This window comes from Dromaius novaehollandiae, chromosome 27, assembly GCF_036370855.1.
Source record: "Dromaius novaehollandiae isolate bDroNov1 chromosome 27, bDroNov1.hap1, whole genome shotgun sequence".
NCBI classification, from domain to species: domain Eukaryota; kingdom Metazoa; phylum Chordata; class Aves; order Casuariiformes; family Dromaiidae; genus Dromaius; species Dromaius novaehollandiae.
In genome coordinates this window covers 1,531,621-1,559,205 of record NC_088124.1, presented here as the reverse complement: position 1 = coordinate 1,559,205, position 27,585 = coordinate 1,531,621, and the positions used below count along the sequence as shown (strand labels likewise).

Sequence of the window (27,585 nt, the reverse complement as noted above, 5' to 3'; positions counted from 1 at the left end):
ATCCTTAAATAGCATCCTTAACATTCACAGAATCCTTTTAAAAATTAATAAGCTTCTCCCTAAATGAGGTGTTGATAAATACTATCAGTGTTGTATTTTGGATTTCCTCCTATTACATTACCCTAGGATTCTGCAGATAACTACATACCTCAGGAGAAAAGAAAAAGCAGAACAACCACCAGAATTTTTTTTAGGTGCCTGCTAGCCCATTTTTGGACCTCCTTAGCAGGGATCAGCAACCCTCTTATTCTCTGTATAGTAGCACTATCTAAAGGCCTTTCCAATTTGTTAAATGATATAGCAAGCTGTAGTAGAACTAGGAAGAAGACAAGGCTCTAGACTTGATCACGGTTTTTTTTCAGTGAATATGATTTTTTGACAGAAATGTCATTTTATCATGTGTTTATGTCATTTAAAGTAAAAAAAGTTGCAACCATTAAGGACAAAACAGGCTGTTCCAAAACACATACGTTTTTTTCACTTTCAAAATGGCTCTCAAATCAGTTTTTTTTAATTTAAAGTTTAAATTCAGAAAGTATATCAGAACAAAATGCTACCACCCTTGCCAAATAATGTTGTTGTTAGAGTGGAAAGGGAATTTTGTTTGCTGGAGACGTTTCATTTGGATTTGTTTTGGCATTTTGGTTTTGGAATTTGTTTTCTGAATTTCCTTTGAATGGACTAGGCTGTTTCTTGCACTTGCCTTTGCTGTGCTCCTGCAGGTTAGTCCATTTTAAAAAATGCTCTGCCCCAAAACTTTGGTCCTGCACTGGACTCCATGTAGCTTTTCATGCATTCAGAATTTGCAAAGCTTTTGCTCCATGTGCCTAGCGTCAGCTCCTTCTATCCAAAGAGGGAGAATAACTAAACTAGACATGACACAAAAAAGAGACTCGAAAACAAGCCTCTAATTGCAATTCCTTTTTTTCCCCCTTAAAAAAAACCCCTCAACTGTTGTGTCTGTGCTAGATGCTACCAATAAAATTTTGCAGTTATTGTTTTATCCGTCGATGCTGGTACAATTCACATTGCTGCTCCTTGAGCAAAACACTTCAGTTGCTGTGGTGATCGTGGGTATTCTTGTGCAATGGCTTGTGCCAGAATTTGAGAGATATAAGAAGTGACTCAGCCTCACGGGAGATCCATCAGTTGCCTGTTCAGGGCAGACTTAAATACTTTACTCTGAGAGCAGGTAAATATTAGCTACAGAGGCAGCAGATTTTAAACTGAAGCTAGGCTGATTTCACGTGCGCGTGAATACATGTGGACAGACCTCGAGCACCGTCTGCGTGTGGGCAGACTGAGGACAGTACAGCGGAAGTCAGCGTGCGTCTCTGGGTCTCAAGCAGTGACTGCTGCAGATTTCGGTGAAGGTTTTATTAAATTGCAGCTTGAGTCTAAGGACATGCTCAGTGTGTAGCTGTGCCCTTATGGAGCTCCAGTCCAAGACATGCAGTGCTCTTATGGATGTGTTATCTGTTGAATTGGCTTGTTAAGCCACATCCACAGTTACGATAAGGGCAGGTATTTTTCATTTAACAAGGCTGGCTTGACCTTATGCTGTGATAATTATCAGATTGTGCTGAGGTGGCTTGTTAAGATGTGTATTTTGATTCTTTCTTCAATCTTCTTGGACTTCTTGACAGCTGCGAAGTGAGAAGGAAACGAGGAATAAACTAATTGAAGCTGACATGAACGGCAAGCCTCAAAGCGGACTCTTCACAAAGTAGGTTTCTTTCCTCTTCATTGACAAAGAGCTGTGCAGAATGCCCTGGGAGCCAAGCTTCATCTGTTAGCAGTCAGCTTGCCTCAACTGGTTTAAAAAAATTATTGCTGTTCATGTTCATTTTATTGTTTCTTTCAAATTCTTGAACAAGGACGTGGGTGCTCGGTTGCCTGGTGGTGCTCGGTTCCCCAGGCTCTGCTCTTACTGAGTATCGTTTTGACCTTTGGGCTGAGAACAGCACAGCTGCAGCTGTACAGAACTGTGCAGCCTGGCTGATGGTTATGTTGCCCTAGGCAGAGACGCTCCATTTTTTTGGATGAAGAAATGCCTGCAAACTTAGGAAACGTGAGACTTGCGTTGGAATCCGCAGCAAATGGGCAATGCTGGATATGCAGATGTGGAGTCTGTAGATGGCTTTTGTCCTTTTCCGTGTTCTATATGTAGCAAATCATGTTTATGTGTTTCTAAAAAGCAAAATGCAGAAATATCTTACTTGCCTGGCAGTCATTAAAAGTTCCTATTTTTTTTTCAGCAAAGAGAAGATTCTTTATGAGGAAGATACGCTGAAGTCCATGGAAATGGAGGAAGAGAACAAGGACTCTAGCAGTTCCAGTTCTGAGGAGGAGGAGGAAGCTGAAGAAGATGAAGTTTCAGAATCAGATGCTGAAAAGGAGTCAGGTAAGACATAGTGCAATCTCAGATTTAATCATTGGCAGAGCAGTAATGGGGGCTCAGTTTGACAACTGCATTATTTGTTTAATTGTTAAAGACATCCTGAAGTCTTTCTTTCAATGTATAGCATATGGTGAACTCTATAGCTAGTATACTAGAAAGCTTTTTCTAAATGTCAAAGCCTTGGCTTTCCCCTGAAATTATTTATTAAAAATATTTTCCTTAAAATATCAAAAATTCAAACTCTTCCGCTTTGCAGAAGTTCATAATGACTGACATTGAAGCAATGAAGAATTTTCTTCTCCTTTTACACAGTGCCCGTAACACCCTTTAACATCATGAAAACATCTCCCTTTTGATTTCCTCAGTGTTCCAAACCAGTGCTATTCTTTTGAAAAAGGAATGTATTTCCTTTCTCCTTGCTGTCTCCCAGATCAGCAGAAAGGAGCTTTGGATAGAATTTTACCTTCTGCTTCCAGCTCACTTGGATTTAAGCTAATACAGTATTGCATAAGCTTTTCTTCAACAGAATTTTTTTTTATTTTACTTGGCTGAATCAGGGTGAACACTTCAGTTACCACAAGACTGTAGAAAAGCAACTGAACATGTGGGAAGGTAGTAATCTGCTGTATTTGGATCACAACACTGAAATGAAGAGCTGAAATTGTTCTGTGCAATTATAGAGACAAGGAACTTTTCTTTTTTTCCTGATTGTAATGTATAATAATTTGCAGAACAGTGGAAAAATAAGGGTTAAGTACATCAAGTGATGTTAGGCTTTATACTGTAGCATATAGCTGACATCCTATTCCTTTCCTTTCAATCCCATTCCTTTACCATAATCTCCAAAGCTTCTTTAATTAGTTTAAGCAGCATATATGTGCAGCATGGATAGTTTAAATGAAGAACCTTAATATTGCAGTAAGCCAATACCTGTACTTAATATTTCTATAAAGAGAGACAGATCTTAGACTATGACGTGTTTAATGATTAAACTGCTTTTAACATCAGCTTATTTGGCCTATATCTCAGTATACTCTTAAATAAATCCTTGCAAGAGAAGTATAATTCAAAGTTTTGTCCTGCTGCTTGTATCAGTAAAATTGTTCTCTGTATTCTAATTGTATGAATTACGATGTTTATCTCACAGTATGAGGGCTGTTGAGAATCCTGGCTGATCTTTGCAGAGCTGGTAGTTACAAAAGCTATTTGGGTATGACAGTAACAAGATGAAAAGTCTTTTGGCTTGTAAATCAAGCAAATGTAGTGGAGAAGTCAGTGGCAGAAGCAGTCATGTAGTAGAAGTCACATTTATTTGCTCAATAAATCAGTGTTTTACTAGACAGTAGCCCTGTGTAGTGATGTACCAATTCTTGTAAACATGGCAAGGACTTGACCAAAACACCTCTAAAGTCGATATAGCTGTAAGAAGTGGAGTTATGTGGTGTTTAATTGTTTCAGGAAGAACATGGGATCCTTTAGCAAGAGAAATGCTACAGCATTCAGCATTAAATTTTGTACGAAGCCAGAGCGGGTGTTTTTATTGAATTAATTCACTAAGCAAAGCACATTACAGTCTACTAATCTATTGCAAAGTACTGAAGCCAAATCAATTTGAAGACAGAAAGCTTAAGGATCAGGCTTCAGGCCTTGTTACCTGTGCTGTCCTTTCCCAGAGAGATTATCGGCCTCTTGGAGAAATTTCAATCAGAATTGAAGCTTACACCATAAACTTGTCAAATCTCTAAGAAAATGAACATGAATTTGTCCAAGGGGTTGTGGACATAGTTGTCAGTTGTTGCGTATATAAATGGAGTACACATGTTCAGTACCCTTTTTAAAAAAAGGTTCCCAACTAGAAAACATCATCATCCCTTGTGTAGTACAAGTGAAAACGTCCTCCAAAGATAAGTAGGGTTAAAAATTTATTTTCATAAAAAATCGTAGGTGTCACTGGCATTAGCAGAGTTTCAAATACAATCTTAATGATTATACTGTATCTGCTAGACATTTTCAATGCTTACATGGATACAGGAGGTCTGTTTTTGAAAACATGGAAATTATGTCTCTACTCCCATTCATATGCCTCTTCAGTTTCTTCTGATATTTAATATTTACATGGCTTTGTAGTTCTGAGCAGTGCTGGACAGACAAAGAGGGTTATTGCCCTAAAGAGTTTAAAGTCCAGATTAAGAATTAAAGAAGAAAAAAAAAGGCAAAACTTTATTAGGAGTGAACCCTTTAAAGGAAAAATAGGAGTTTAGAACTCCTTTGCTAACTGAGCATAATCAGGGACAAAGCAGAAGCTGACAATATAATACTGAAGTTTGTTTTGAAGTACAATTTTAAAGGGTCTCAGATTGTGTTAGATTTGTGGGGTTTACAGGGAATAGGGGAGGTTATGAAATTTGAAGAGGTGAGCAGTGAAATTACTGGAGTGCCTCAGAGTACCGTGTTTCTTACAATCTGTGTTGCTCTTCAGACAAATGCAGCAAAGTGCTTTAATGACATTTTATTTATCTTAAGAACAGTTAGAAGTTTTGCACTGGGCTATATATAACCAAGAGAGAGATCAGTCTGTGGTCATTAGCTGGGGGAAGGACAGCCTTACTCTGTACAGTATCTATTACAATAGTTGATTACTGTGAATTAAAGCAGGCCAGGGAAGCTCGAAATGCTTCAAAAAACCCTTGAGAAAAATGACATCTGAGACTGAAATTTCCTGCCATGTTTTGGAAGGCCTTGTTACACCAAAAGAGAGAACGAAGTTTGCAGTCTCACCAAACTCATTTTGGGGAGATGGAACTAATCCTGACCTGTTTCCCTTTGATTGGAATTCATGATGTTTATCGCTCAAATTTTAGTAAATTAAAATGCGATGTTCTACACTAAAGACAAAGATGCCTGTGATCGTCCGATCTCTCACTGTGCCAGTGCAAGGTGCTTTCGCCTATCCTTCATCTGCAGTTGACTCCTTTCAGTCATGTTGCTTGCAGATACAGCTCTTTCCTAACCTGTCATTACCACTTGGGCTTTTGCCCTTGTAATTAGGGTTGACCTTACAACCTGACCTCTATACTATAAACTTCCAGAATGGGTCACCAGTCACCATCTAGTCCAGCCTATAATCTCTGCCGACTGACAGGTCACAGAATCACAGAATGGTGGAGGTTGGAAGGGACCTCTGGAGATCATCCAGTCCAACCGCCCTGCTCAAGCAGGGTCACCTAGAGCACGTTCCGCAGGGTAGGTCAGATCTGTTTGCTTTATAGTTCTCTCCTTCCTGCAGTGTCTTGAATTCTCCCATGTTTTAGGCTTCAGTCTCAAGAAATCAGCAAATGACAAGCATATAATTTTTTTGTCCAACTCCATATCCGTTTTCATGGTCTCCTGTAAGCCGAGTCAGGCCTGCAGGGAGCAATGAGTAATCTACCGCCTGCTTCCTAAAAGGGCTGTGCAAAAGCATGCAATGTTTCAGAGTGTTAGGCTCAAGAAATGAAATATTTAGTGCAGATGACTTTTGGAAGTTCTGAGATAATATGAAGAGAGGGAAGGGTGACAGAGAGGTGGAGGTCAACTTCAGCATCATGTTGACTCTTGCTAGGGGAGATGCACGCTTGTCTCTCTAATCCTGGCTCTGTCAGTTCTGCTAACTGCCTGTTATTTTTCAATGTTTCTTATGGCTAGCCCTTTTTTTTGTCCTTTGAATCCTGTATTCTAGGGGTGAGAAGGTTTGTTTCAGAAAGATTGATCTCCAAGCTCTAAGGTGCCATCCTCGCAGATGCTCCCTACCAAACTGCTTTTTATATGTAATAGCAGAGCATTTCGTTGGTGTAGGGACATCATTTCACTGGCATGTTGCATGTGGCCGTGTTTTTTAAGTAGCCTGTATCAGAGCCCTGTGCACTTCTGTCATTTGAACAGAATTTGGTTTTTGAATTTTGTATTTGAACAGAGTGCCTGAAGCACAGTCTCTGGTTTCTCTGTGCCACGGTAAAGCCCAGTGGATGTTCGTGTGTCAGCCATGGGGCATAGATATAAAGAAAGTTTTAATTCTGGCCCATTCCAGTTCTCTAATGAGCAGTGAGTCAGTTGAGAGCTTTGGTAGAGTTCGATTAGCTCACTTTGAGCATTGTTACGGATTTCTTTTGGGAATCAGTCCCAGCTTCATGTAGAAGAATGCATATCCCTGGAGAGGACCTGAAATGATGCCTGCTAACATAAGCAACTGCAGTAAAACTGTGTAACGAAATCCACCTCTGGGCTTACTCAGGAGATGTGTGCTTTAATGCATACCCATATACTGCAGTAGTAATGGCACACTCTGCTTTTCTTCCTGAATTTCACAAGGGAAGAAGAATCACTGAGAAGGAAATAAAATTGTGAATAAACTCTGTTATCCTACTTAAGGTGTTTTCTGCAAAGATTTTGCTTGTCTGTGGGGGTGAAGTTCAAAAACTTGCTTCTACTTTACTTGGCAAACGTATCTATCTTGTGACTGAAGAAATTAAAAAGTCAGTAGAAAGCCTCCTTGCAGAAGAAAAAAGATTGCTTAACTGTGGCACTGAAATCATCTTTAGGATCTAAAGCATTCTGAGGTCGCAGCAACTCTGAATTTGAGGTTAGTGTACGTTGTGCTTGTAAAGAAGAGCCTTGGAAGTGCAATACTGAAACATTTGGTTTCTCTTCTTGTTTAAAATTGTAGAAAGGAAGGAAGAGTCCTTTGCCAACCACTCCAGCCATGAAACCAGGCCTAGCATCACTGAACAAATACCACCACCAGAGTCCAACTCCTTCACTGCATCTGCCAGAAGAGTAAGTGAATTTGGAATCGATGGGAACCGAAACAGTGCTTGAAAGCAGTAGGTTTTACTGGGAAATAGACACTCTGATTTTCAGAGAAGCTGTAAGACTTGAATTAGGGAAGCACAATAGTATGTGATTACAATAAAGATGCTGTGTTAACAGTAGTATAGGCCTGGCACAAAGGAGAATATTTGTATGCCTCTCCCAGTCTTTTATCATCTGAAACAAGTTGTGCCGTTCACAAAAGACACCCTGCTTACTCCAGTACTTTGTGTCACTGTCAGTTCTGAGATAGCTGATGCACGTCTCTTACCAGCAGCAGATCATTCACCATCCTTCACTGGCTGGTTCCTGCCACTGTATCAGCAGTGAAGTTGGCATTGTCTTCTAAAGCGTCTCCAACACTGCCAAACTCAGTTGATTCAGTGGCATGATGTTACAGCCCAGTAAGCAGAGAGGATAAAGTTTGCATCTGACCAGATAGCTAGACTATGAAAGCTTTTTAAAGGTGAAGCAGAGTTACTGAAATCTTATCTGAATTCGCCAGCTCTCGCGTCACTCGGCTAGATGGCACCAGGAGACTCCATGTTCTTCCAAGGACGAACTTGGACTTGCTTCTGGTTTCTTTTTGCCCCAGAACATGGAGGACAACTATACAATGCAGGCTACTTGCCAAAGACTGAAGTACTAGGTACATGTGAGAGGGAAAATGTTTCTTGGTTAGACACGTTTTTCTTTTTTAAACATGCTACTGAGTCTAACTTCCTGGCCAGATGAAATAGAGCTCCTCTGGACATTGTTCACCTCTGGCTTACTTAGCTGGGGAAGCGTTAAAGGTAGAAGAGTGCTGCAAAGTGTGAGCAGTGCAGTTAACCTCTTCCTAGCTGCAGAGTCACCTCATTTGAGCTGTCTGTACCCACAATGCTAGAGTACAGAAGTGGGCCTATGTGCAAAGCCATTGTTAATTTGACCTCAGTCCCTTAAGACTGACTCCTTTACATGCTTTTACATTTTTGTTGTTTTGTGACTGCCTTTGTCAGTTGGGTTTTATACAGGGATATACGAGTGCTTCTGTTGCCTCCATTCATGGAGATGTTAGTCTGTGTTGTCCTACATTGTTTATAAATTATAGGAGGCAGTTTTGACTAGGGGATTTGAGCTTTCTCTGAGAAAAGTGTCAAAGCTACATAAAAGCATTAGAGTTCTGTAGCTCAGTAGACTGCAAGTGCCAGAATTGGCAGAGTACAGATTAACTCTGTGCATCTGCATTAAAATAACGTTAGCTAAGAAAGAACACACTGCTAAAACACTGGAATGATACTTTCATCTTTGCAGTCTTGTTAGATGAGGGCAGAGCTCCCCAGTAGCTTCCTTTTATTTTGGATAATATCAGCTGTTTTGTGTTACGTAGAACATAGCATAAAAATGCTTTATGAGCTTTGACCAAAAGTCTGTCTTACCCCAGTATCCTGCCCTTGACAGTGACCGTCAGAAGATACTAGAGAAGATGTAAGAATTTAGCCAGGCTTGTCTCCCACCTTCCAGCCATATGCATTTCATGGACTTGCTGAGCCTGAGGGTAGTATTTTTGTATTTGATATCACCTGTTGGATTTTTTCCTCTGTAAATTTACCCAGTCACTTTTTGAAGATCCATAATGTTTGGGAACCTACAACATACAGTGGCAAAGGGTTCCCGGTTAATTACACATTGTACAGAGCTTCTTGCACTTGTTTCTTTAAGCCTGCTGGTTTTGTTTGCTGCCCCTAGTTCCTTTATGGGAAGGAACAATAAATAATTGATCCCTATTCGCCCTTCTCGGTGCCACTTATGATTTTGTATACCTCTATTGTATCTCAGCCTGAAGAGTCCTAATACACTGAATCACTCCTCATACGGAAGTTCTGTCTACTCATCCTTGTTGCCTTTCCCTGAATCTTTTTCACTTCTTTTATACTGTTTTTTGAGCTGTGGAGTCCAGAGCTGTGCACAGTATTGAAGATGTGGATGTACCCTTCAGTAACACAGGGGCCTACTTATGTTCTCTTTGTTTTTCTGTTTCTTCCCTAATAATTCCTAATGCCTTTTTTACACGATTCAGTGTTGAGCCCCTGTCTCTGTGGAAGTATTTATTGCGGTGTCCAGGCTCCATTCTTGAATGGCAGTAGGCATCACTTTGTGAGACTTTGTAATGGTAGCTAAAGTTCTCCATGTGTGCAGTTGTTCATTTGAGGAATAATACACACTTGTCAAAAGTGCCTCATGTAACAAAATACATGAAGGTCCATTCTGTAATACATATAGAACATGTGATTGCATGACCATAAAAAGATTTAAGTTAGAAGGGGCCTCTGGAAGCCTATAGTCCAACTTCTAGCTCAAAGCAGGGTTGACTTCAAACCTGTATCATGTTGCTTTGAACTACCCAAGTCCAGCTGAGCACTGAAAGGTCTCTGAGGATGGAGATATCCCCATCCCTCTGCCTCCCTGTCCCAGTGCAGCATCATTCCCTAGGGTAAAATTATTTTGCCTTTATATCTAAATGGAATTTCCCTTGTTGGAAGTTGGGCCTGTTCCTCCTCCTCCTTTTACAGGTCTAGTCTCATGTCTTCTGTAACCCCCACCCTCCTAATTGTTGAAGAGAGCAGTTAAATCCCTCCTTAGCCTTGTTTTCTCCATTCTAAACAAGCCCAGTTCCCTCAGTCTCTCCCCTTTCATGTTTTGTGCTCCAGCTCCCTGACCGTCCTAGTGGCCTCTGCTGGACTCTCTCCAGTTTGACAGTCTGTGCAAAGGTTTTGTTTGCAACTAGTCCTAAAAGAGCTGATTACTTTTGAGGGGTTTTTTTGCCTTTACTGAATAATTCCTCCTTCCTAAACCAGTGCTAATAAAAGCTTCATTGTTCTTCACATTCTTATTACAGAGCAGGAAGAGGGCATTATGTGGGTGAGGGGAGCTGCACAGTCACACAAGATTTCTTTCATTAAATGTCCTTGGGGATGAGGACACTACAGCAGCTTGCCTCCCTGTGAGCTCATCTTGAGCTATGTCATGTAATTAAACCTAAGCAGGAAATCGCATTGACTCAGAGTGAAATCAAAGTGTTATGTTTTCAAGTATAGCCCAGCAAAAGCTGTAGCTTGTTCATGCTGTTTCAGAACTTAGATTGTGCCTTGCAGTACCCTTATTTCTTCCAAATGGCCCTCTTTCTCCTCTACAGTTCAGTTGGCTCAACAAGTCAGAAGAGCAGAAGGATGAGTCACCTTCATCTTGGCGGCTGGGTCTGCGGAAGACTGGCAGCCACAACATGTTGAGTGAAGTTGCTGCTACTCGTGAGGCACAGAGAGATAAGAGTTCTTCTATCTATCGTTCTTCATCAAGTCCTCGGATATCTGCATTATTAGACAACAAAGAAAAGGTTTGGCTTCTCGCAAAGACGTTTTAGTGCATCCCACTAGCACAGTGCTTACCTCACAGGTTTAAGACCCTTTCCCTTTGCGTTTGAGTTATTGCCATTTTTTTAATCCATAACTGATTTAGGTCTCTCTCACTTTTTACATATATATATATATATATATATATATATATATATATAAAAATATACACACACACACACACACACACACACACACACACACACACACACACATATATATGTGTGTATATACATACATATATATATATGTATTTTTTAAACTATGCCTGTCCTGTCAGTTTTCCCTGCAGAATTGGAGTGTAGTGCCCCTTTTACCTACTCAATGCTCAAGTTGAAGTCTGCTGCCAATGAAAAATGGCTGCCAGTCTAGCATGGCCCATTCTTTAATGGAAACTATCTAATCTGGACAGTAGCACACATCCGCAGTGGAAATTATCCTTCACTGTCATCTAACTGGGTTCCTCGTGTGTCCACCAGCTGTATTAGTGAATCCCATCGCATAGCTGTAGCTGCGCGGCCCATTTATAAGTAGTCCTTGATAAGTCCGTGTTAGAAGCTGCTTTTATTTACTAACATGCTGTTCAGAAAATCATGTTCAAAACTGATACCATTATGCTGTCAGATTTCTTGTCCAAAAAATGCCTTAAACCAATTGTCGATTGAGAGGAAAACACTTTCTTAATTGAAGAAACTGGAACAAGAATTTTGTTGTCATTGAATGCACTGGAAGTATAACAGCTTTGCAGTTGAAATACTTCTTTTGCTTCATCAGGAGAAAGACAACAAGAGCTATCTTGCCACGATAGCCCCCAGAAGACTAAGCAGTACAAGCGATATAGAAGAAAAAGAAAACAGGTAAGACTGACTGAACTCAGCTTCTGTCCTGTAGGCTATTCCTCCGGAATACCTTTTTTCCTATGTTCATGCTTCATATCTTTTCTCAGCAGTCCCAAGTGCACAGGTATTCACAATGTTTGGAGCTATCTCTGACCTGTGAAATGTTCTGGTAAGGTGCTTTCATTTAGAAGAGCAGAACAGCAGGCTGGGTTCTCCACTTCTATATTCCTACATATATTGTCTCCATCCAGCAAACTAGATTTATGCCTACTTTTTCCTTTTATGTGTAAATTCCTGATTTCTTTAGTTGGCACCTAAACTTGCACTTCTGTAACATGCTCAATAGTTACCTTCAATCTATTTGTTCACACACATTTCACTTTTTAATTCACGTGAATTTGTGAACTCTCTCATATATGGAACTGCTTTGAGTGTAGGGGCTGTTTTCAGAGTGATTCCGTACAGTTGCCCCTGGACGGAACCACAGTATAAATGGGATAAATGTCTCAAATATCTCAAGACATGTTGAGGAGCTAATCCCTCCAAACAGATTCTTCACAGTTTGTGCAAGGAGGAGGAAGACTTGGGCTTAGCCCCGTTTCTAGCCACTCCTACAAAAGTGTTAGAAAGGCACACACAGAAATGTCATCGTGAACTGTAATTGTTGTGAAAAAGTCATAGGAGAAGATGACCATGAGAGAGGATTTTAGCACAGTTTGAGATTTTTCACTGATCTTTTGCTGGAACCTCCCTGCTGTGTTGTTGCTTAATCTCAGCCAGCCACTGCGATTTGGAATTTAGCAGACAATTTGTGTTTTGAATGACTGATAAGCCCGAGTAGTTTTGGCACTAGCTTGTATTGAGTGGCACATCCAGCTGACTGCTGATAAGCGTCCTTTGCTCTATAAAATAGAAAATGAGGAGGACTGGACTGCATGAACAGATGGTGGCCAGACATCCTCTGTAGTACAGTGGGTTTTTTTCCCCAATATTCTTTCCTTTCAAAACAGCATGAGCACCACTTCATGGAGCCCCCAGGTGTCTGAAGGGGCATCGGAATCAATAGTACAGTTGAAAAATGAAAAATAATTACAGGCTAACAAGTAAATGGATTAGTGTTGCGTATACTCTAGGCTGGCTGTAGGTCCAGCCCACAAGCAGAGCAGAATATGGCATTATGCCCATGTAGGAGTTGGGAGAATGAGCCCTGATTTCAGGTAACTATGCTAAATAGGACTACTAGTAATTTATTCATAAATTGTCAAGTAGTTTTAGATATTGACAAATATTTTATTTGTTGTTTTCTGCTGCTAAACATAGCAAAGGATATGCCATACTGAATCACTTCTTTTGTTGCCTGGATAACTTGGAGCATAAAAACTCCTTACATATACGCAATATTTGTCTATTTGTGCAAGGTTGTATGATGCAAGGTGGCAGACAGAATGTCAAATTGCATTATTTAATATATTAAAATACTGTTATGGGCAATCTAAACTTCAGTTCCAAGTTTTCTGCTTTAAAAAAGGTCTTGCTCCTCCACAAGCAAAACATTGCATCTTCTTATGATTCTTAAATAGTACAGCTAGTAATCACAGAAACTAATGTTAAGGCCAGTAGAAGCTTTTCAGTGAGTTGCGTCACCTGTAAGCAATGGTGCTCCTATATGGAGGAGAAGGCTTTGCGTTGTAAATACTCTTCAGAGTGGGACTGCAGAGAAGCCAAAATCTCACTCCGAAAGCTTTTCTAAATCAACCTTTTCCTCTCTGCTGCTTTAGAGAATCAGCTGTTAACCTAGTGCGGAGTGGCTCTTACACCCGGCAGCCGTGGAGGGATGAATCAAAGGGAAACGAAGCCCCTCATTCTGGTGCACCAGCCACCTATGTATCTACCTACTTGAAAAGGTATGGCCAACTCTGTTCTATATGGGTTCCTAGGCAATCAGATCTACTCTGCACGTGCCTTTCAAACTTCATCCTTTTGCTTTCTGTATTCTGCATGAGTGCAATTGGCCTTGGGACCCTCTCACTGCTGGGAGCAGGAAACAAAAATCAAGGTTTGCCTACATTTGTCATGCTAAACAGTCTTTTAAAGACCATCACTTTTGTTGACTTGTAAATTGTTGAACTAAATTTAAAAACTCTTGTTCGTATAATTCAAATGCAAAATCTTCTGTCTCAATTTCATGCTAGTATTATGGATGGATAATAAAAGGAAAATTGATCATAAACAGACTAAAGCAATTATACTGTGAAATCATTGTTCAGATAACTATTAACAGGTAAGTTGTAGTTTCTCTCTAATTTTGGTTTACATTAGTGCATGCTTATGGATTCAAAATTATCACGAAAAATAGTAGTGTTCTTGTGCATTACTGATGACACTTGTTAATGAGTATGACTGATGTCTCCAACCATTTTCTTGTGGCAGTAAGAAAACAGTTTCTGCCCATTGTATAGGAAACTGTAGAGGCAATTTCTGATTGCTGGTAGACTAGCCAAGCAGTATCAGGAAAGGAATCCTGTACATAACTTCTTTAATTGGTAGTATCTTTTACCTGTTTGGAAGGCAGAGGCTCAGTTTCCTTGAAGCACCAGCTATTGGCCATCTCTGAATGAGATGAACAAGTGGCCTGCTCTTGGCAGGTGATTGGAATAAGTCAAAATATACATTACTGAGTTTTCACATCTAGTGCGAGAAGGACAATCATTCCCTTGTGCAAGTACTGCACCATCACCTTGTCTTTATTTGAGGGGATACTGAAAACCATCACAATATCATATAAAAACATGTCATGCCTCAAAGCCATTTGGTCTGTGCTTAATGAAAAGGCTAGAAATGTTTCAAGGTTTTAGATGGTGATTCACCAAATTCTAGATCCTGAAATAAGTAGCTGTCCTGAAGATGGAACAATTGCTTAAGGTATTTGGGAAGAGACACGTGTTTTGTTATATTGGTAGCGGTAAGCTCTCTTACAGTACATGTCTCTCCAATTGCTGAGCATATGCAGGCACATTTCCACAAAAGGTGAAACATATCTGCTTCAAGCACTTCAAGCAGTAGATTTTTTTCGTGATCTGCTGATCCATTCCAGTGACTTCACATCTATCCTGGGACCTGATGACAGGCCAACCTCCGTAGCTTGTCTCTCTTTAAAGGCAGTCAAACAAGCAGCAGCTGATTGCATTGGAAAACTTTTGCTTCTTGCAGCTGGCATGCCTCATTGCTCCCTGTTCTGAAAGACAGTCCAGTCAATAACATCACTGAAGTCACTATGTCTGTAGAAATTTTACAAACTTTGACTGTTTATTTCAGCTAATCAAGAACCAGGTTTAGTATTACAGTTCATATAGTTGTACTGTATCTCCTTGGTTAAACCGTACAGAGAGTAACTAAGGTTTTGACCGGCACTAACAGATTTCTTGTCACAAAGGCTGAATTCTGGCCTTTTCTGGGAGGGTGTTGGATTGTGAGCAGTGACAGAGAATAGCTTTGTCTAGTTGGAATCAAGAGCAGGGTGTTTTTTAAGATCTCAGCGGTTTTGCATTTCATGGGCAAACAATAAAATCTTAATCTTCCTGTTATTCTCTAATAGTTTCCTATAGAAAAGCACAGAGGAATTAAATATAATCATATTGAACCTCTGTTTTTTCCCAGCCTTGAGTGTCAGCCTCCAAGATGAGAAAGGGAACAAGGTTGCCCTTTAAAGATAAGCTTTTCATCACTTCCATGTATTACTAAAACTCTAAATACAATCCCAAAAGCTCAAATCTCATCCTGAGAGAGGAGGAATTAAAGTGAACATGACGTACTTGGATGTTACTGACAGGACTTCTGTACATCTGCATTCCCTTTACTTTAGCATTTAACTAATCTCTATAAAGGTATCTAGTTAAATGCTGTAAGTGCTTCTACGTGACCCTCAAATAAAGAGTGAACAATGGCAACAGATTTTCTTATAAGACATCAAAAATGGCTTTTCTACTGCAAAGGGGACAAAATAGCTTGCAGTAATATTGCAAGTGTTTGTCAGGTTTAGTTGAAGCACGTGTTAAAGCTCTCTATCTAATGATACTGACTGTCATTCACGTTACTTTCTCTGTGTGCATATCACTAGGGAAAAATTTCACAGAACCCTTTTCTGACAGCCTAGTCTCCATTTCAGTGCATACTGGCTTTTGAACAGCTCATTCGCATTGCTCATATGTAAAAGGATTCGGGGGGAAAATGGCATAGAAGACTGAATTAACCTAGCATCCTTCCTTTGACATCATCTCATAGGAGATGCCTCACAGGAAGGGTTCACATACCCCAAAGTGAAATAACTTTTTCACATGGATAGTTTTTTCTTAATTTTCTCATATTTGCAGACACAAGGTCTTACTATTTTTGTTCCACATAAAAACCATCACAGGAGGTCAGGGCAACGGTCCATGCAGCCCAGACTCTCTTTCCAAGAGGAACTAGTATTGAGGGGGACAAGGTGCAAGAGTTAGGATAACTTAAGAGTGATCTTTTTCCCTGCTTGCAATCTACTTGTTTCCAGCAATCAAAAGTTAGGAGCCAGGGTTACACCTAGACCATTATTCTTAATAGCCACCGCTGTGTCTAACTTCCATAAGCAAATCCTGTTTTGATCTCTGCAGTACCCCATGGCAGTGTGTTCAAAAAATACTTAAATACTTTGTGCAATCTTTTTTTTTCTTTTTTTTTTTTTTAAGTGCATGTGTAAGCATCCGAAGAGTTTTGCTTTCCACTTGCCTTATTGGTTTATGGCAGTGAGTTTCAGAAGTTAGTTGTTTTCAGAAGTATTTCTTTTTAGCAATTTGAAATGTTGCTTTCCATTTCATGACCCGTTCCCTGGTGTTTATGTTAAAGAATGCATAGCAGTGTGTCAGTGCCTTTTTTTTTTTTTTATTTCTGATGTCAAGTTCTTTACCATAAATTCATAATCTTCCATTTTATAAATTCATATGGCCGCAGGTAATAATTAACAAGATTTTCCAACTAACCTTTTTTCTTGTAATTTTCTGGACCTCTTAACACCAAATGTGAACAATTGACTAAAGGCATTAGAGTCCACCTCAAACTGTGTGATATCACCCATGCAAGATAGCGGGATGGGGAGTTGAATTCCCGTACAGCTGGCAGTGCCTTGGCTCCCTTCTTGTGAGCAGGAGCGTGCGAGTTGAATGCCCCAGCACTGCAGTTCTCCGTCCTGGGGTGGGTATGTGTAGGAGTGGGCCCACTGAGCAGCATCACCATGCTCTTACCCTCTTTCCCTCTTCTTCCTCTCCCAAGTCCCCCACATCTCTGTTCTCCTTGGTGCCTGGTTCTGCTTCTGTCCTGCTGTCTCCACTTTTTAACCACTACCTTTTCCCTTCTGAAAAACGGTCCATCACAGGTCTTACTAGATAACCTCCATGTTTCCTCCCTTCCTTCCCAAGTCCTTTGTCTCCTTTCCAGCCACCTCTCACACCCCAACCTCTGCACCTTAGTGTCCTTCTTGGGTGCCAGATGGTCTGAACATCCACATCGGCCCTGCTCCCCCACGGTTGCCACCAGCTTTTCGCCTGCTCCTTCTCTTGTTCATTCCCCTCACGCATGTTCCACCACCATCATCTTCTCAGTATGCCGGGCCCTGATTTCTCCCCCTCATTCCTGCAACTTCCCAGCTGCTTGCTCTGCAAACCCACGCCAGCCAGGTTCAGCTCCCTGCTCTCACCCTCCTGCCAGCACATCTCCAAGGCTTGGCCTTCTCCTCCTGAGCAAAGAGCCGACAAGGTGAGGTAGTTATTTCCATTAGGACTTCCTGCTTCCCAGTCCTCCAGAGCAGGAGCCAGTTTTCTAGAGGAAGCCTGGTTTGGGATCCGGTGGAGGTTGCTACCTGGTGACAATAACTTGATTGTTACTTTGTGACTTGGATATGGCAAAAAGCCATCAACCGAAGAGCCCAAATGTAAGAGATCTCCCCATGGAGGCCATCCAGGGTGCACCGGTCTCTCCTCTGGCTGTAGAGGGACCAGCTGCTTATTCTGGGCTGGCTGGTGGTCTTGGCATGTGAAGCTTGTTTGTAAATTGGGTGCCAAGGTGAATTGGACTGGATCCTCCCCTGAACTGTCCTTGGCAGTTGACCTGTCCCCTTCAAATTTTCTTTCAGCCTCAGGCTGCTCTGTCTGACTTGTGCTCCAGTCTTGACTGCCAGTTCCAGTCTGTTTACTCCAGCTTTCCGTACACCTACCATTCTTTGTCCCAGTGTGCTCTTCCGCTAGGTCAACTTTTATTCTTGAATATTTTTTGGACGATTTTGGTAGCTATTTTCCAAATACATGGAGTTTGTGCCAAATGCTCCCTAAAGAAAATCAGGGCCTGAACCAGTCATCTTTGCCAAAACTCTAAGCCATTGAAAAGAAGTTCTTAAAACTGGAAGTACTGGGTGTCCTTAGGAGGTGATGCAGCCAGATCTGCTTATGTCACTCCTTCCTTCCCTGCTTTAAGCAATCTGATCCTTGCTCATTGTTTCTACCTCTCTCCCGTGCACAGGGGTGCAGTGTGTGCTGCTTTCACTGCAGTAGGATTTTTCCCTTCTGATCTTCACTGCTTCACCTCCGCATCATTATTCTCTCACCGAAACTCAGCTGGGCTTATCCAAAAGGTGTGATGCTGGCGCTAGCCTGTGCGTGAATGATCTTCAGAGACCCTGGTGTATTCTAATCTCTCTGCGTACATTTTGCTAAGATATAATTCCTCCCTTTCCAGCTGAGCGCCCAGCTGGGGTGATGTTCTGTTGAATATTAACTGTGCTCTGAAGGACGTGATTTTGTGATGTTTTACAGTGCTTCATTTGGTAGAAGTAGTGACCTCAACAGTCCCTACATTTCAACCAGTCGCAATACATCTCTAGCTACCTCACCCACTACCATTGGTTCATCTACCTCATTGGGCACCCAGTGGCAACCTGTCTCTTCCTGCCCCACATCTCTCGGTGCGAACACTACTGCATCAGCCCGCCAGTATAACAGGTAACAGCTCGCAGCTCCGATAATGCCGAAGAAAATCAGCATTTGGGTTGGACTTTCTGAACGCTAGAATGGAGTATGGGTTAGAAATACACTTCCGCACAGGAAGCGTGGGTAAGATATTTCAGTATTGGTCTGTGAGACTGTTTCAGGAGTGCGTATGCACCAGGAAGCAGTTAAAATGCCATACGTGACCTTAGCTTCTTCGCTCACTGGAGTGCTCCGTTGTGCACTCTTGCTATCCTGTTACAGGCAGTGTTTTATTCTGGCTGCTCTTGGGCATTCAGTTTACAAGCTCTTGGAGTTCATTCCTTCTGCTTATTCACCAGTAAAATTTTCTAATCATTTTTTGCTACAAACAGGGATGTCAAGATTATGAATTCCTCCTGCTTATTCTTCTACAATTTTTTTAAACATTTTAATGTGTGCTGTTCTCTTCAAAAACAGAGATCTAGAACCAGAAAAATGAACTGTCAGTGCTCCCTTGAGGTGTCTGGTCTCAGCTGGCAGTCGAGTTCACTTGCTTTGCTTTCCATTATGTCTTCTCTATTTCAGAGCCCCTTTCAGGCAACAAACTGATTCTGCTGTAGAGAAAAATACAGAGGGCATCTCTGCTAGCACCCCCCTAGGTGTAATCACAAATCGTGCTGTACTCGGCTCTGCCAATGGTATTGCGAATGCCGGTGCTGTCTCAACTACAGGAAAGGACTTCTCAGCTGAGGAAGCCAGGGAGCGCAGAAGGTTAGTGAGAAGAGTGCCAGTTCATTCCTCTTGTATGACCAGACGTCATGTGTTGGTGATGGTGGGTATGTAAGAACTGTTTCTTAGGTGCCACGTGGAGTTACAGTCTGCTGTCCTCACTCCTCCTTAAAGTTTTGGACTGACTCATCACTGGGTTGTAGGTGAAATTTAGTTTCCTAATTTTCTACTTGTCTTTTCTGTGTATCTTGGCCTTTTTCTTCCGTAGCCATCTCGACTACTAATCTCAGTCCTGAAAGCCTCTGCATAGAGAGACAGACAGCACAATAGCCACTTGCAGTAGGTTCTGTAACATGAATCCCATCTTGACATGAGTGTTGGACCAAGACGCGTTCAGGAAAAAACCCTCTGATTCTTCTCAGCTAAGTTCACATGTGCCCAGATGGAGACATCTTTACTGCACGAGTCCCCTAGACTCCCTCTGTAGTTAATGGTGAAAACACAACATTTTCTGGAGCATGGCTTATTTGAGCCATTATAGACGTATGATGCAGGAGGAGATGAACTGTGCTCTAGCAGCATACACTTCTTTCTGTTGACTGTAAAGGAAGACTAGTGCAGAGGTAGAAGTCTGCCATGTACAACCAGGGCTGTTCCAACAGTAGCAGCATTTTGAATGATGCGGAATCTAGCTGGTCATATCTCTCCCTTATCACATGGTGTTATTTTAAGACTGGAAAAATACAAATCTCAGATAGCTGGTGCTCTTTTTAAAGGAAGTTTACCTTGTGCATTTAAGTACAGAATATCAAATGATCCATGTTTATTCTTGCAAACAAGTTAACTTTTGCAAGATCTGTTTCTTCCGTGGGCATTGATTAAAATAAATGGTGCTAAATACAATGCAGTGATGAATTGTATACTTCTAATCAGCAGCCAGTTCATGGGCTGTTTTCAGTACATAGATTCTTCCAAACTAAAGCAAGTTCTCCTTAAAATGCAAAACTCAATGAGTGGAGATAGTACCGTGAAATATTTTAAATGGCCTGAAATTAAAGGATATGAAAAGTAATAATGGAAATTATCCATTTATAAGGATGAAGGTGGTAGAGCTCGGAAATGCTATGGGAGGGAGAGCATGCTTGCTGTGAGTCCTCTTTGCTTTAACTGCAGCAGATCTAAGAAAGAAGGCTAGATTGTGCTGTTTGGAAAATACTCAAACCTTTAAGATTTTTTTTTTTCCGGACGTACTGCAGGTAGTGCTTTGAAGGTATTGCAAGCTCTTTGGGTGAACCACATTCTTTGTTTCTTTATTCCGGGAAATAATTCAAAAGAGCTACTACAGAGCATCCTCTTTGCCCATAAGGACACTTATGTTTAGTATTAGGAGTGCCTCTACGCATTCCTAGTTGTTTTGCTAGGGTCAGTTGGCTTGGTTTTATTTGCAGTTGAATCAAGATCAGTTGCCTGAGGATACTCCTGGTGCAAAGCGAGATCGTGCAAAAGAGGACAGGGTGTGTATTGTGCTTTCGGTTCACGCTTTAGGTGATTCCACAACAGTATCTCCGTTTTGGCAAGCCCAGAATAAAGTTTCAGAAGCTTTAGATTCTTCCCAGGAAAAGTGGGCTCCACAAAACCCACCAGACTCTTGGCACAGTCTCCAGACAGGGAGCTTGACTGTGATAGTGCTTGTAAATGCCAAAAAGAGCATCTATTAATATTACCGCATTGGCATTTATTACCGAATCAGCTTCTATAAATAATATAGAAGATCTGTTTAAGTCTCCTGCATTTTTTATTAGCGACCCATCTCGTATGAATTATGCTAATGCAAGGAGAAGCACCAGAAAAGTTCCTCCCACCTTTCACTGATGCTTTGAAACTACTGAGGGGGAAAAGACACAGCAATGGTGCATTGTGCTTATGGGTGGAGGAAGCCTTATTTATGAATGTGGAATGTGGTAACGGCAGGATGTACCGCACGGGTAACCGCTTGCACGTTTTCAACTAGGAAGTGTGGACTTAGAGAAACGAGAGGTCACCTAAATGGGAAAAGAGTATTTTGGAAGCAGGCCAATCTGGGGAGGGAGGTGGGGAGAAGGAAAATGGCAAACAGTTGTCAGGGAAGCACTGTATGGATTTCAGTTCCCACCGGCAGCTGTTGCAGTAGCATTCGGTCTGCTTCAGTGTTTCCAAAGCTCCAGGTCTCTCTTAGCAACAAAAACATAAACAAGCTTATCAGCTAATATTAGATCACAGTGGTATCTCCTAACTTGTGGTCTTAAATTGTCCGTCTGAAGCCAAAAGGTTAAAGCAGAAAACGCTCTGCTAGGTCTGGGGAGGAATGACTAGCAAAATGGTCCGGAGCACTGTTTTTGCATCGTCTGCCAGCCAACACGCTTTGTCCCGGCTCGCTCTACCGTTTCTTCCGTGATGTTTTACTTGCTGCTTGTTGGCTAACTAAATTGGTCAGCAAACGCTCCAGTAGTTGCAAAATAGTGCGAATCATGCCCCGTGTCTTTTAGGGGAGAGAGAGAGAGAGAGGAGGAGGGAAAAAAAGGCAGCACAGGAGAAATCAGTTTGGAGGAATTTAATGCAAGCTGTCTACCTGGACTAACCGCAGTGAATCGTTGCCTGGCGTTGGAGCCGTATGTCTTGGATGTTGAGCCAGCTGTGCCGTGCGTATTTACGTGTGCCCAGCTGCATGTTAGGCCCCCTTAATTCTGCTGCAGCACTGCAGTTTACTGGAGGCTGGGAATATGCCATCTTCTAGAGTCAATAGTTTTGCCAGTTAATTGCTTTTTCTTTTTTCCGTGGGAATTTTGGAGCCAGTGCTAAACGCTGCTGTTTGGCCATTTTGATGATCTCCTGCCAGTGTCAAATTGTCTCTTGTTTCAAATGAACGTATCCAGCTGAACTCTAAGCAGCGCTGTGTCTGCTAATGGTGAATTACAAGCGTGTCGGTGCTGTGCAGACCGTATCTCACGCAGATCCTCTTCTTCCTGCTACAAAACTAACGTCGTCTTGATTTCCGCCCGGTGCGAGCAGGTGGCAGGGCTTCGGGGGTCTCCCGTTGGCTGCTGCTGGGTTATCCGCTGTTAACCGAGATGACAGCGGCCTCTAGTGCCGCTCAAAGATCCTTGGCGAAGTCCATCTGCAGTCCTGCCCTCGTCGTTTTCATGCAGTGCTCTGGGGTCACATCTTCTCCCAGGAGCCCGTCTAAGCTGCTGCTCCTCTCCTTAGGTGCAGGGCTCCTGCTTCGCAGGACTCCCCACGCACAGAAGACAACTTTGGCTCTTAGGAGCACTGACATCCCCTACAGATGGAGGTGACTCTTCAGGAGATCTTGCGAGGCTGGGATGTGCCTTGTTTTCGGACCTTCCTAGATGTTGCTGTGAGATCCCTAGCACCAAAAGGATGGTCTCAGGTTTTGGGCTACTCTGAAGCCATGCGTATAACCAGTCTGGCTCCCAGGGCAGATTGCAAGGCCAGCCTGCAGTTCACAGCTTGTAGCTGGCTGTTGGGTGGGGTACGATGAGCATCCACCAAGAACTTCCGAAAGCCTCGAGGGCAGGTCTCAAGTCTGTGTGCTCTCAGGAGTGTGAACAGTCTGAAAGCCCACACTTGAATTTGAAAACTTGCCTGTTTTTGTAAGAATTAGGAGTTCAGTTTGTCCCTCCTTATCTTCCCCAGGCAGTTTGTTTATATAGTTGCATCTTGCAATTGTATTTTTTTTTCCCCTCATCAGGAAGGTTCCAGCAGGATAGTAATACTTGGTGATTGGGCAAGCTGTTAGTTAGAGACAGGAAACACATCTCTGTTTTGCTCATTTTTCTAATGTACTCTTTGACAAGTTTTGCAGAGCAATCAAGAGTAGTAGTTAGTTGGGCTTGTTTTTTAAGGAGCTTTGGGGCTGATGGCTGTTCTCTGCTGAGTGTCTTGCCCTCTAGAGTTTCCCCCGTGAATTTTTTCAGGTGAACAAAGTTCACTGATATGCTAGATGAATGCGTCTAGCAAACATTTCCTCTTTTCTAGTTCATTCCCGAGAGACTTCTAAGGAGCCGGCTGCTAATTACAGTAGCACGTAGAGTAGGCTTTCTAATTTTATATTAAAAGCTGCATCCTCCTCCACCAGTACTCTTAGATGAACAATTTTGGCAAGTCTTTTTACCTCGTGATTCTTGTCCTGTCCAAATTCAGAACATGACTCCTCTAGGGTGAGTGCGGATGGCTGATCGGTCTGTTAACCCTTAGCTGTCAGAAAATATGAAAAGCTGCTCTCTTAAAGAGTTAAATTATGGAATTTGCATGCAAGGTATATTTAAATTTGGAGGAATTGGTGGAAAAAGTTGTGAGCATTGTCTCACTACTGTGTTCTTTTTTTTGTAGTAGTAGCAGTAGTGTTTGTAGTAATGTTTGACTCTATAATGCGTATCATTGGGTGGCTTAAAGCTGAGTGGTCCTGTTCCCCTGGGGAGGGTCCCCAAAGAGGTGGGGATGCTTGTGCAAGCTTGGGAAGGGACAGCTTTCCTCCCTGTGCCACGCAGTGGACAACAAGAAGTTAAAAGGCCTCTTGCTCGTGAAGAAGTGACCCATCATCTGGCACCTGCTGTCGAAAGCATTTATCTGCCATGCTCTTGCAGTTAATCTCTTTCAGATAAAGATGGCCTTTTTTAAAAAGCTGCCGGTGCAGATGACGTGGGAGGGCAGGAATTCTGCCGGCGGTTGGATTTGCCATGTTGGGAAGCGATGAGGTCGCTCCCGCTGTATCAGAAATCAGGCTGCCTTTTTATTTGGAAAAAGGTCGAGGTGTGGGATGGAGGTCACTGCTCTTGAGCCTCGTTCCCTGTAGAGAAGGCGAGCAGGTGTGCTGCTGCGTGCTCAGCTGCCGGCTGACTTTAGCCAGGGCTCAGGGGCAGGAGGGGGGCGAGATTTTGGCATCTGCTTTGGGCGGAGAAGCCCAGGCCGTAGGTTGGCCTGCTAACTCAAAGCGGGAATATATGCAGGATCCTACAGGAATGGTCAAGGAAAGCAAGCGGGGACCACTCGAGCTAACCAGTTTAAAAGACCTGCAGCTTGGCAGCATGGCACGAGCCGAAGGTAAAATTGCCTTTCCCCATCCTAAAATTGCCTTTCCCCATCCCTGTCTCTGTGCAGAGTTTGTGTTTCTTCTGTAGTTACTAATCGCAGCCGCTGACGTGTTTCACACGTTTGATCGTTGTATCTAATTCCACCTTTGTCCAGTTGCAAGTTCTGCAGCCAGGATTTCAGTTACATCTGAGTATCATTATGTGAATGTTCAGTGTTTGGGTGTTTAACTCTGTTCAAATACTTTTCCATGTCCAAAAATGGCCATAAGAAACTAAAATATATGTTATATATATATATAAAATATTTGTGAAAGTACTGTAGGAGGGCACAGCTGAGAACCAGTTCAGCACAAAATCAGCAGTTCTGTTAAATTCTTTGCTCCACAGCACCGACGTGTGGATGTTGCACGTGGAGAAGCAAATGAAAAGCCAGGTAGCTGCCCTGGGATTTCTGTAGGAAAAGTTTTTGAGCAAACTGAATAAATCTTCTATCCCTTAGAACAGCAGGAACCAGAGCCTCTGGCACATGATAAGCAATTGCAATCTTAGCTCAGTAGGAGATGGAAGCCTGGTATACATTATTAATATTCAGCGATGTTTTCTGTAAGTCAGCTGGGGGGCTGATCCGTGATTATATTCCTTGAAACTTTCCAGGCATTTGTTAAATAGATTCTTCCACGAGGTGGCAGTGGGAGGCTTCCGAGCCCTATCTGCCAGGCGAGCATTTCTCCTAAGGTTCATGGTTCGGTAACTGAACCGTTCTTATCACCAGCAAGTTTTGATTTTTGCTTGCAAAGGGAAATTTCCCAAATATTCAGCTTTTGCCGAGGGAATCTTATTCGGGAATTTCCTGCCTTGCTTCAGCTTCTGGGGATCTGGGATAGGCCTGCTGGAGGTTGTTTAAAATGTCGGGTTGGGTTCTCTGACTCCCACTCGCTTGAAAACGAGAAAGAGAAATTGCTGGGGAAGCAGGACATAGATCTTTGCCTTCGTTCCATTCATCAGCTGGCAGGAGCTGAAGGGTTAGCAACTGCCTTTCATCCCACTCCGCTTCATGCAGCTTTTTTTTTTTTAAAGCAAAGATTCAGCCTCTGAAGACTGCAGACTCTAGCGCACGTTGTTCGGTGATGCAGTGCTAAACTGCTCAGCGTTGCTTATTGACAACTAATGTCCTCTGCTGAGCAGAAACCCATTTGAAAATATTCCAGCCCGAGCAGCTTTGCACTTATGCCATCCATAACTAAATGTGTTCAATAAGTAACTGGAAGCTCAATAGGGAAAATGTGTTGCTCGCTTGCTTTGTTTTGCTTTTTGTTTCTTTGTGTTTGCAGAGCTCCTTGCTTTTCTTGTGCAGAAAAATTCCCTGGAAATTTTAAACGTTTTCTGAAGGAACTTTAAAGGTCTACGTTCACAGCACCAGCAAGGCCTCACGAGACAATGCAGTCAGCTTAAGGACACAATCACTGTGATATTTTTTGCCTTTTCCCTCCTCACCGTGATGCTGGGTGGGTGATTATAGCACTAGCTAATGCAAACGGATAAAACTGATGGTCTAAATGCTTCTAGTGCGTGTGCTGTCTCTCCCTGCCTCGAACTTCAGGAATTCTCCTGACTCAATAGGTGCCATTTAATAGGTGCCATAGGTGCCGTTGCTGTATTTTCCTCTTCTCACCGGAGCACCTGCGGCTGAAAGGAAGCAGGAGTGCCTTCCCACTCGTTTCAGCGATTAAAGCACTGCTCATTTTTGTATTGCAGTAGTCCGGTCTGGGAAGATATGTACTGGGCAAGCTGGTGTGGGAACAGAGCACAACAGGAGCGGCTCCGCTTTCTGAAGAGCATACAGTAAGCTTGGATACAAGCAGATGGGGCAGCATGCACAAAATCATTTAGAACTGCGTGTTGCAAAGTATTCTGAGAGCATCAGCTGCCATACATGTAATCCCAAACCACCGTAAAAATCACATCAAAGCATGAATTTTGAGGAGGGATAAAGGGTACTTGTTGTTTTGATTAACAAGTGACAAAGATCACAAGCCTCTTAATCCCTTGGAATCGGCACCTGCACGTGTCAGGCAAAGCAAAGCTGTTGCAAATAGAGAATTTCATCGTGTGCTTGTTAACCTGCTAATCGTCCTGTAAATAGATCGTTGAAATTCAGACATTTACGACTCGGGAATTCATCGTCCAAATTGAAGCACAATGACCATTCATAACAGCCAAGACTAACTTAAGAGAAGAGCGAAGGCCTGAAAATGGTGCACACACCGGCGAGCCTTTTCCAGCCGACTGAGGAGCGCTTTGAGCGTGATTCCGAAATCTTGTTATCCTTTTGTCCTCAGCTTATTAAATTGCAGAAGAGTGTCTGGCTGTCTCTCCCCTGATTCCCAGTTCAAGCACTTGCAGACTGACATGTTGTGCCTCTCTCCTGCCTGTTAAACAGTCTTGTTACACAATCATTAGCCAACTTTTTGCGGCCGTTTTTCTAATGAATATTTTCAGGTGCTGTAGGCTGATGCACGGAGCGTGGTAGCACAAGGATAAATACAGCAAGGAACAGAAACCTGTTGCTCGCTTAGATGTGAGAGCAGGGAAGCGTCTTTCCTGCCTGTTCCCGTGTAATTGGCAATGATTGATTTGCTGCTGGGTACATCCTTTATTATCAAGCTTCAGGAATTGTATTTTGGGAGCTGCTGTCAGCATTGTTTCCTTCAAAGCTTGCACTTGCTTCTCCTCCCTCCCCCAGCTTGCAGAGTTTCTTAGCTAATGGCAGATTTCCAGCTTGTAGGATTGCATTGCTGGGATGCTGTACTTTTCCAATTGTTTCCAAGGGAACAGTATCAGTACTTTGGGCTTTTTGTTCTTTTTTCCTTGTTTACCTATAAATCTAAGTGCGGCCTGAGCTTCAGAGTATTATGAAGAACTGTGTTAGGTAGTAACTCTGGTTTTGTGTGTGGTCTGCTTGCAGCAGTGGAGCAGGATAGAGGGTTTTTATTAAGTTTCACAGTTTGAACAGTCTAGATAAAAAGCTTTGTAGCCAGCTGGCTTGTTGTGGTTTCCGGGATAGTTAGCACTGTTATGAATCTGTAGGGTAAGGATTTTTTGAAATGACTGCAATGGTTTTCATAGCGCTCATATGCTCTTGAGAAAAGCTCTTCCAAACGTTTTCACAGTCTGAACATCCACGCGGTAATCCATAAGCTGAAGGAGCCTTTCTGGACTCCCTTACCTGTCGATGGCTGTCGAGTTAAATGAATGTTTAACTTGCCAAGTTTTGACCCCCGTGGGGTGAGCGTCCTTTGGGCG

The 27,585-nt window shown here is 42.4% G+C and overlaps 1 protein-coding gene across 2 annotated transcripts in view; it reads left to right on the top strand.

Moving 5' to 3' along the window:
* Window positions 1-27,585, top strand: part of PPP1R12B (protein phosphatase 1 regulatory subunit 12B) — a 126,458-nt gene that overhangs the window by 44,163 nt on the left and 54,710 nt on the right. The window contains exons 7-14 of one of the 2 annotated variants that reach the window (XM_026101219.2): window positions 1,647-1,726; window positions 2,259-2,404; window positions 7,104-7,213; window positions 10,422-10,619; window positions 11,410-11,492; window positions 13,253-13,378; window positions 18,311-18,496; window positions 19,049-19,234. In XM_026101219.2, the coding sequence (XP_025957004.2) occupies window positions 1,647-1,726; window positions 2,259-2,404; window positions 7,104-7,213; window positions 10,422-10,619; window positions 11,410-11,492; window positions 13,253-13,378; window positions 18,311-18,496; window positions 19,049-19,234 (1,115 nt within the window). The remainder of the gene's footprint in view (window positions 1-1,646; window positions 1,727-2,258; window positions 2,405-7,103; window positions 7,214-10,421; window positions 10,620-11,409; window positions 11,493-13,252; window positions 13,379-18,310; window positions 18,497-19,048; window positions 19,235-27,585) is intronic. The other variant, XM_026101221.2, reaches the window with a different exon arrangement.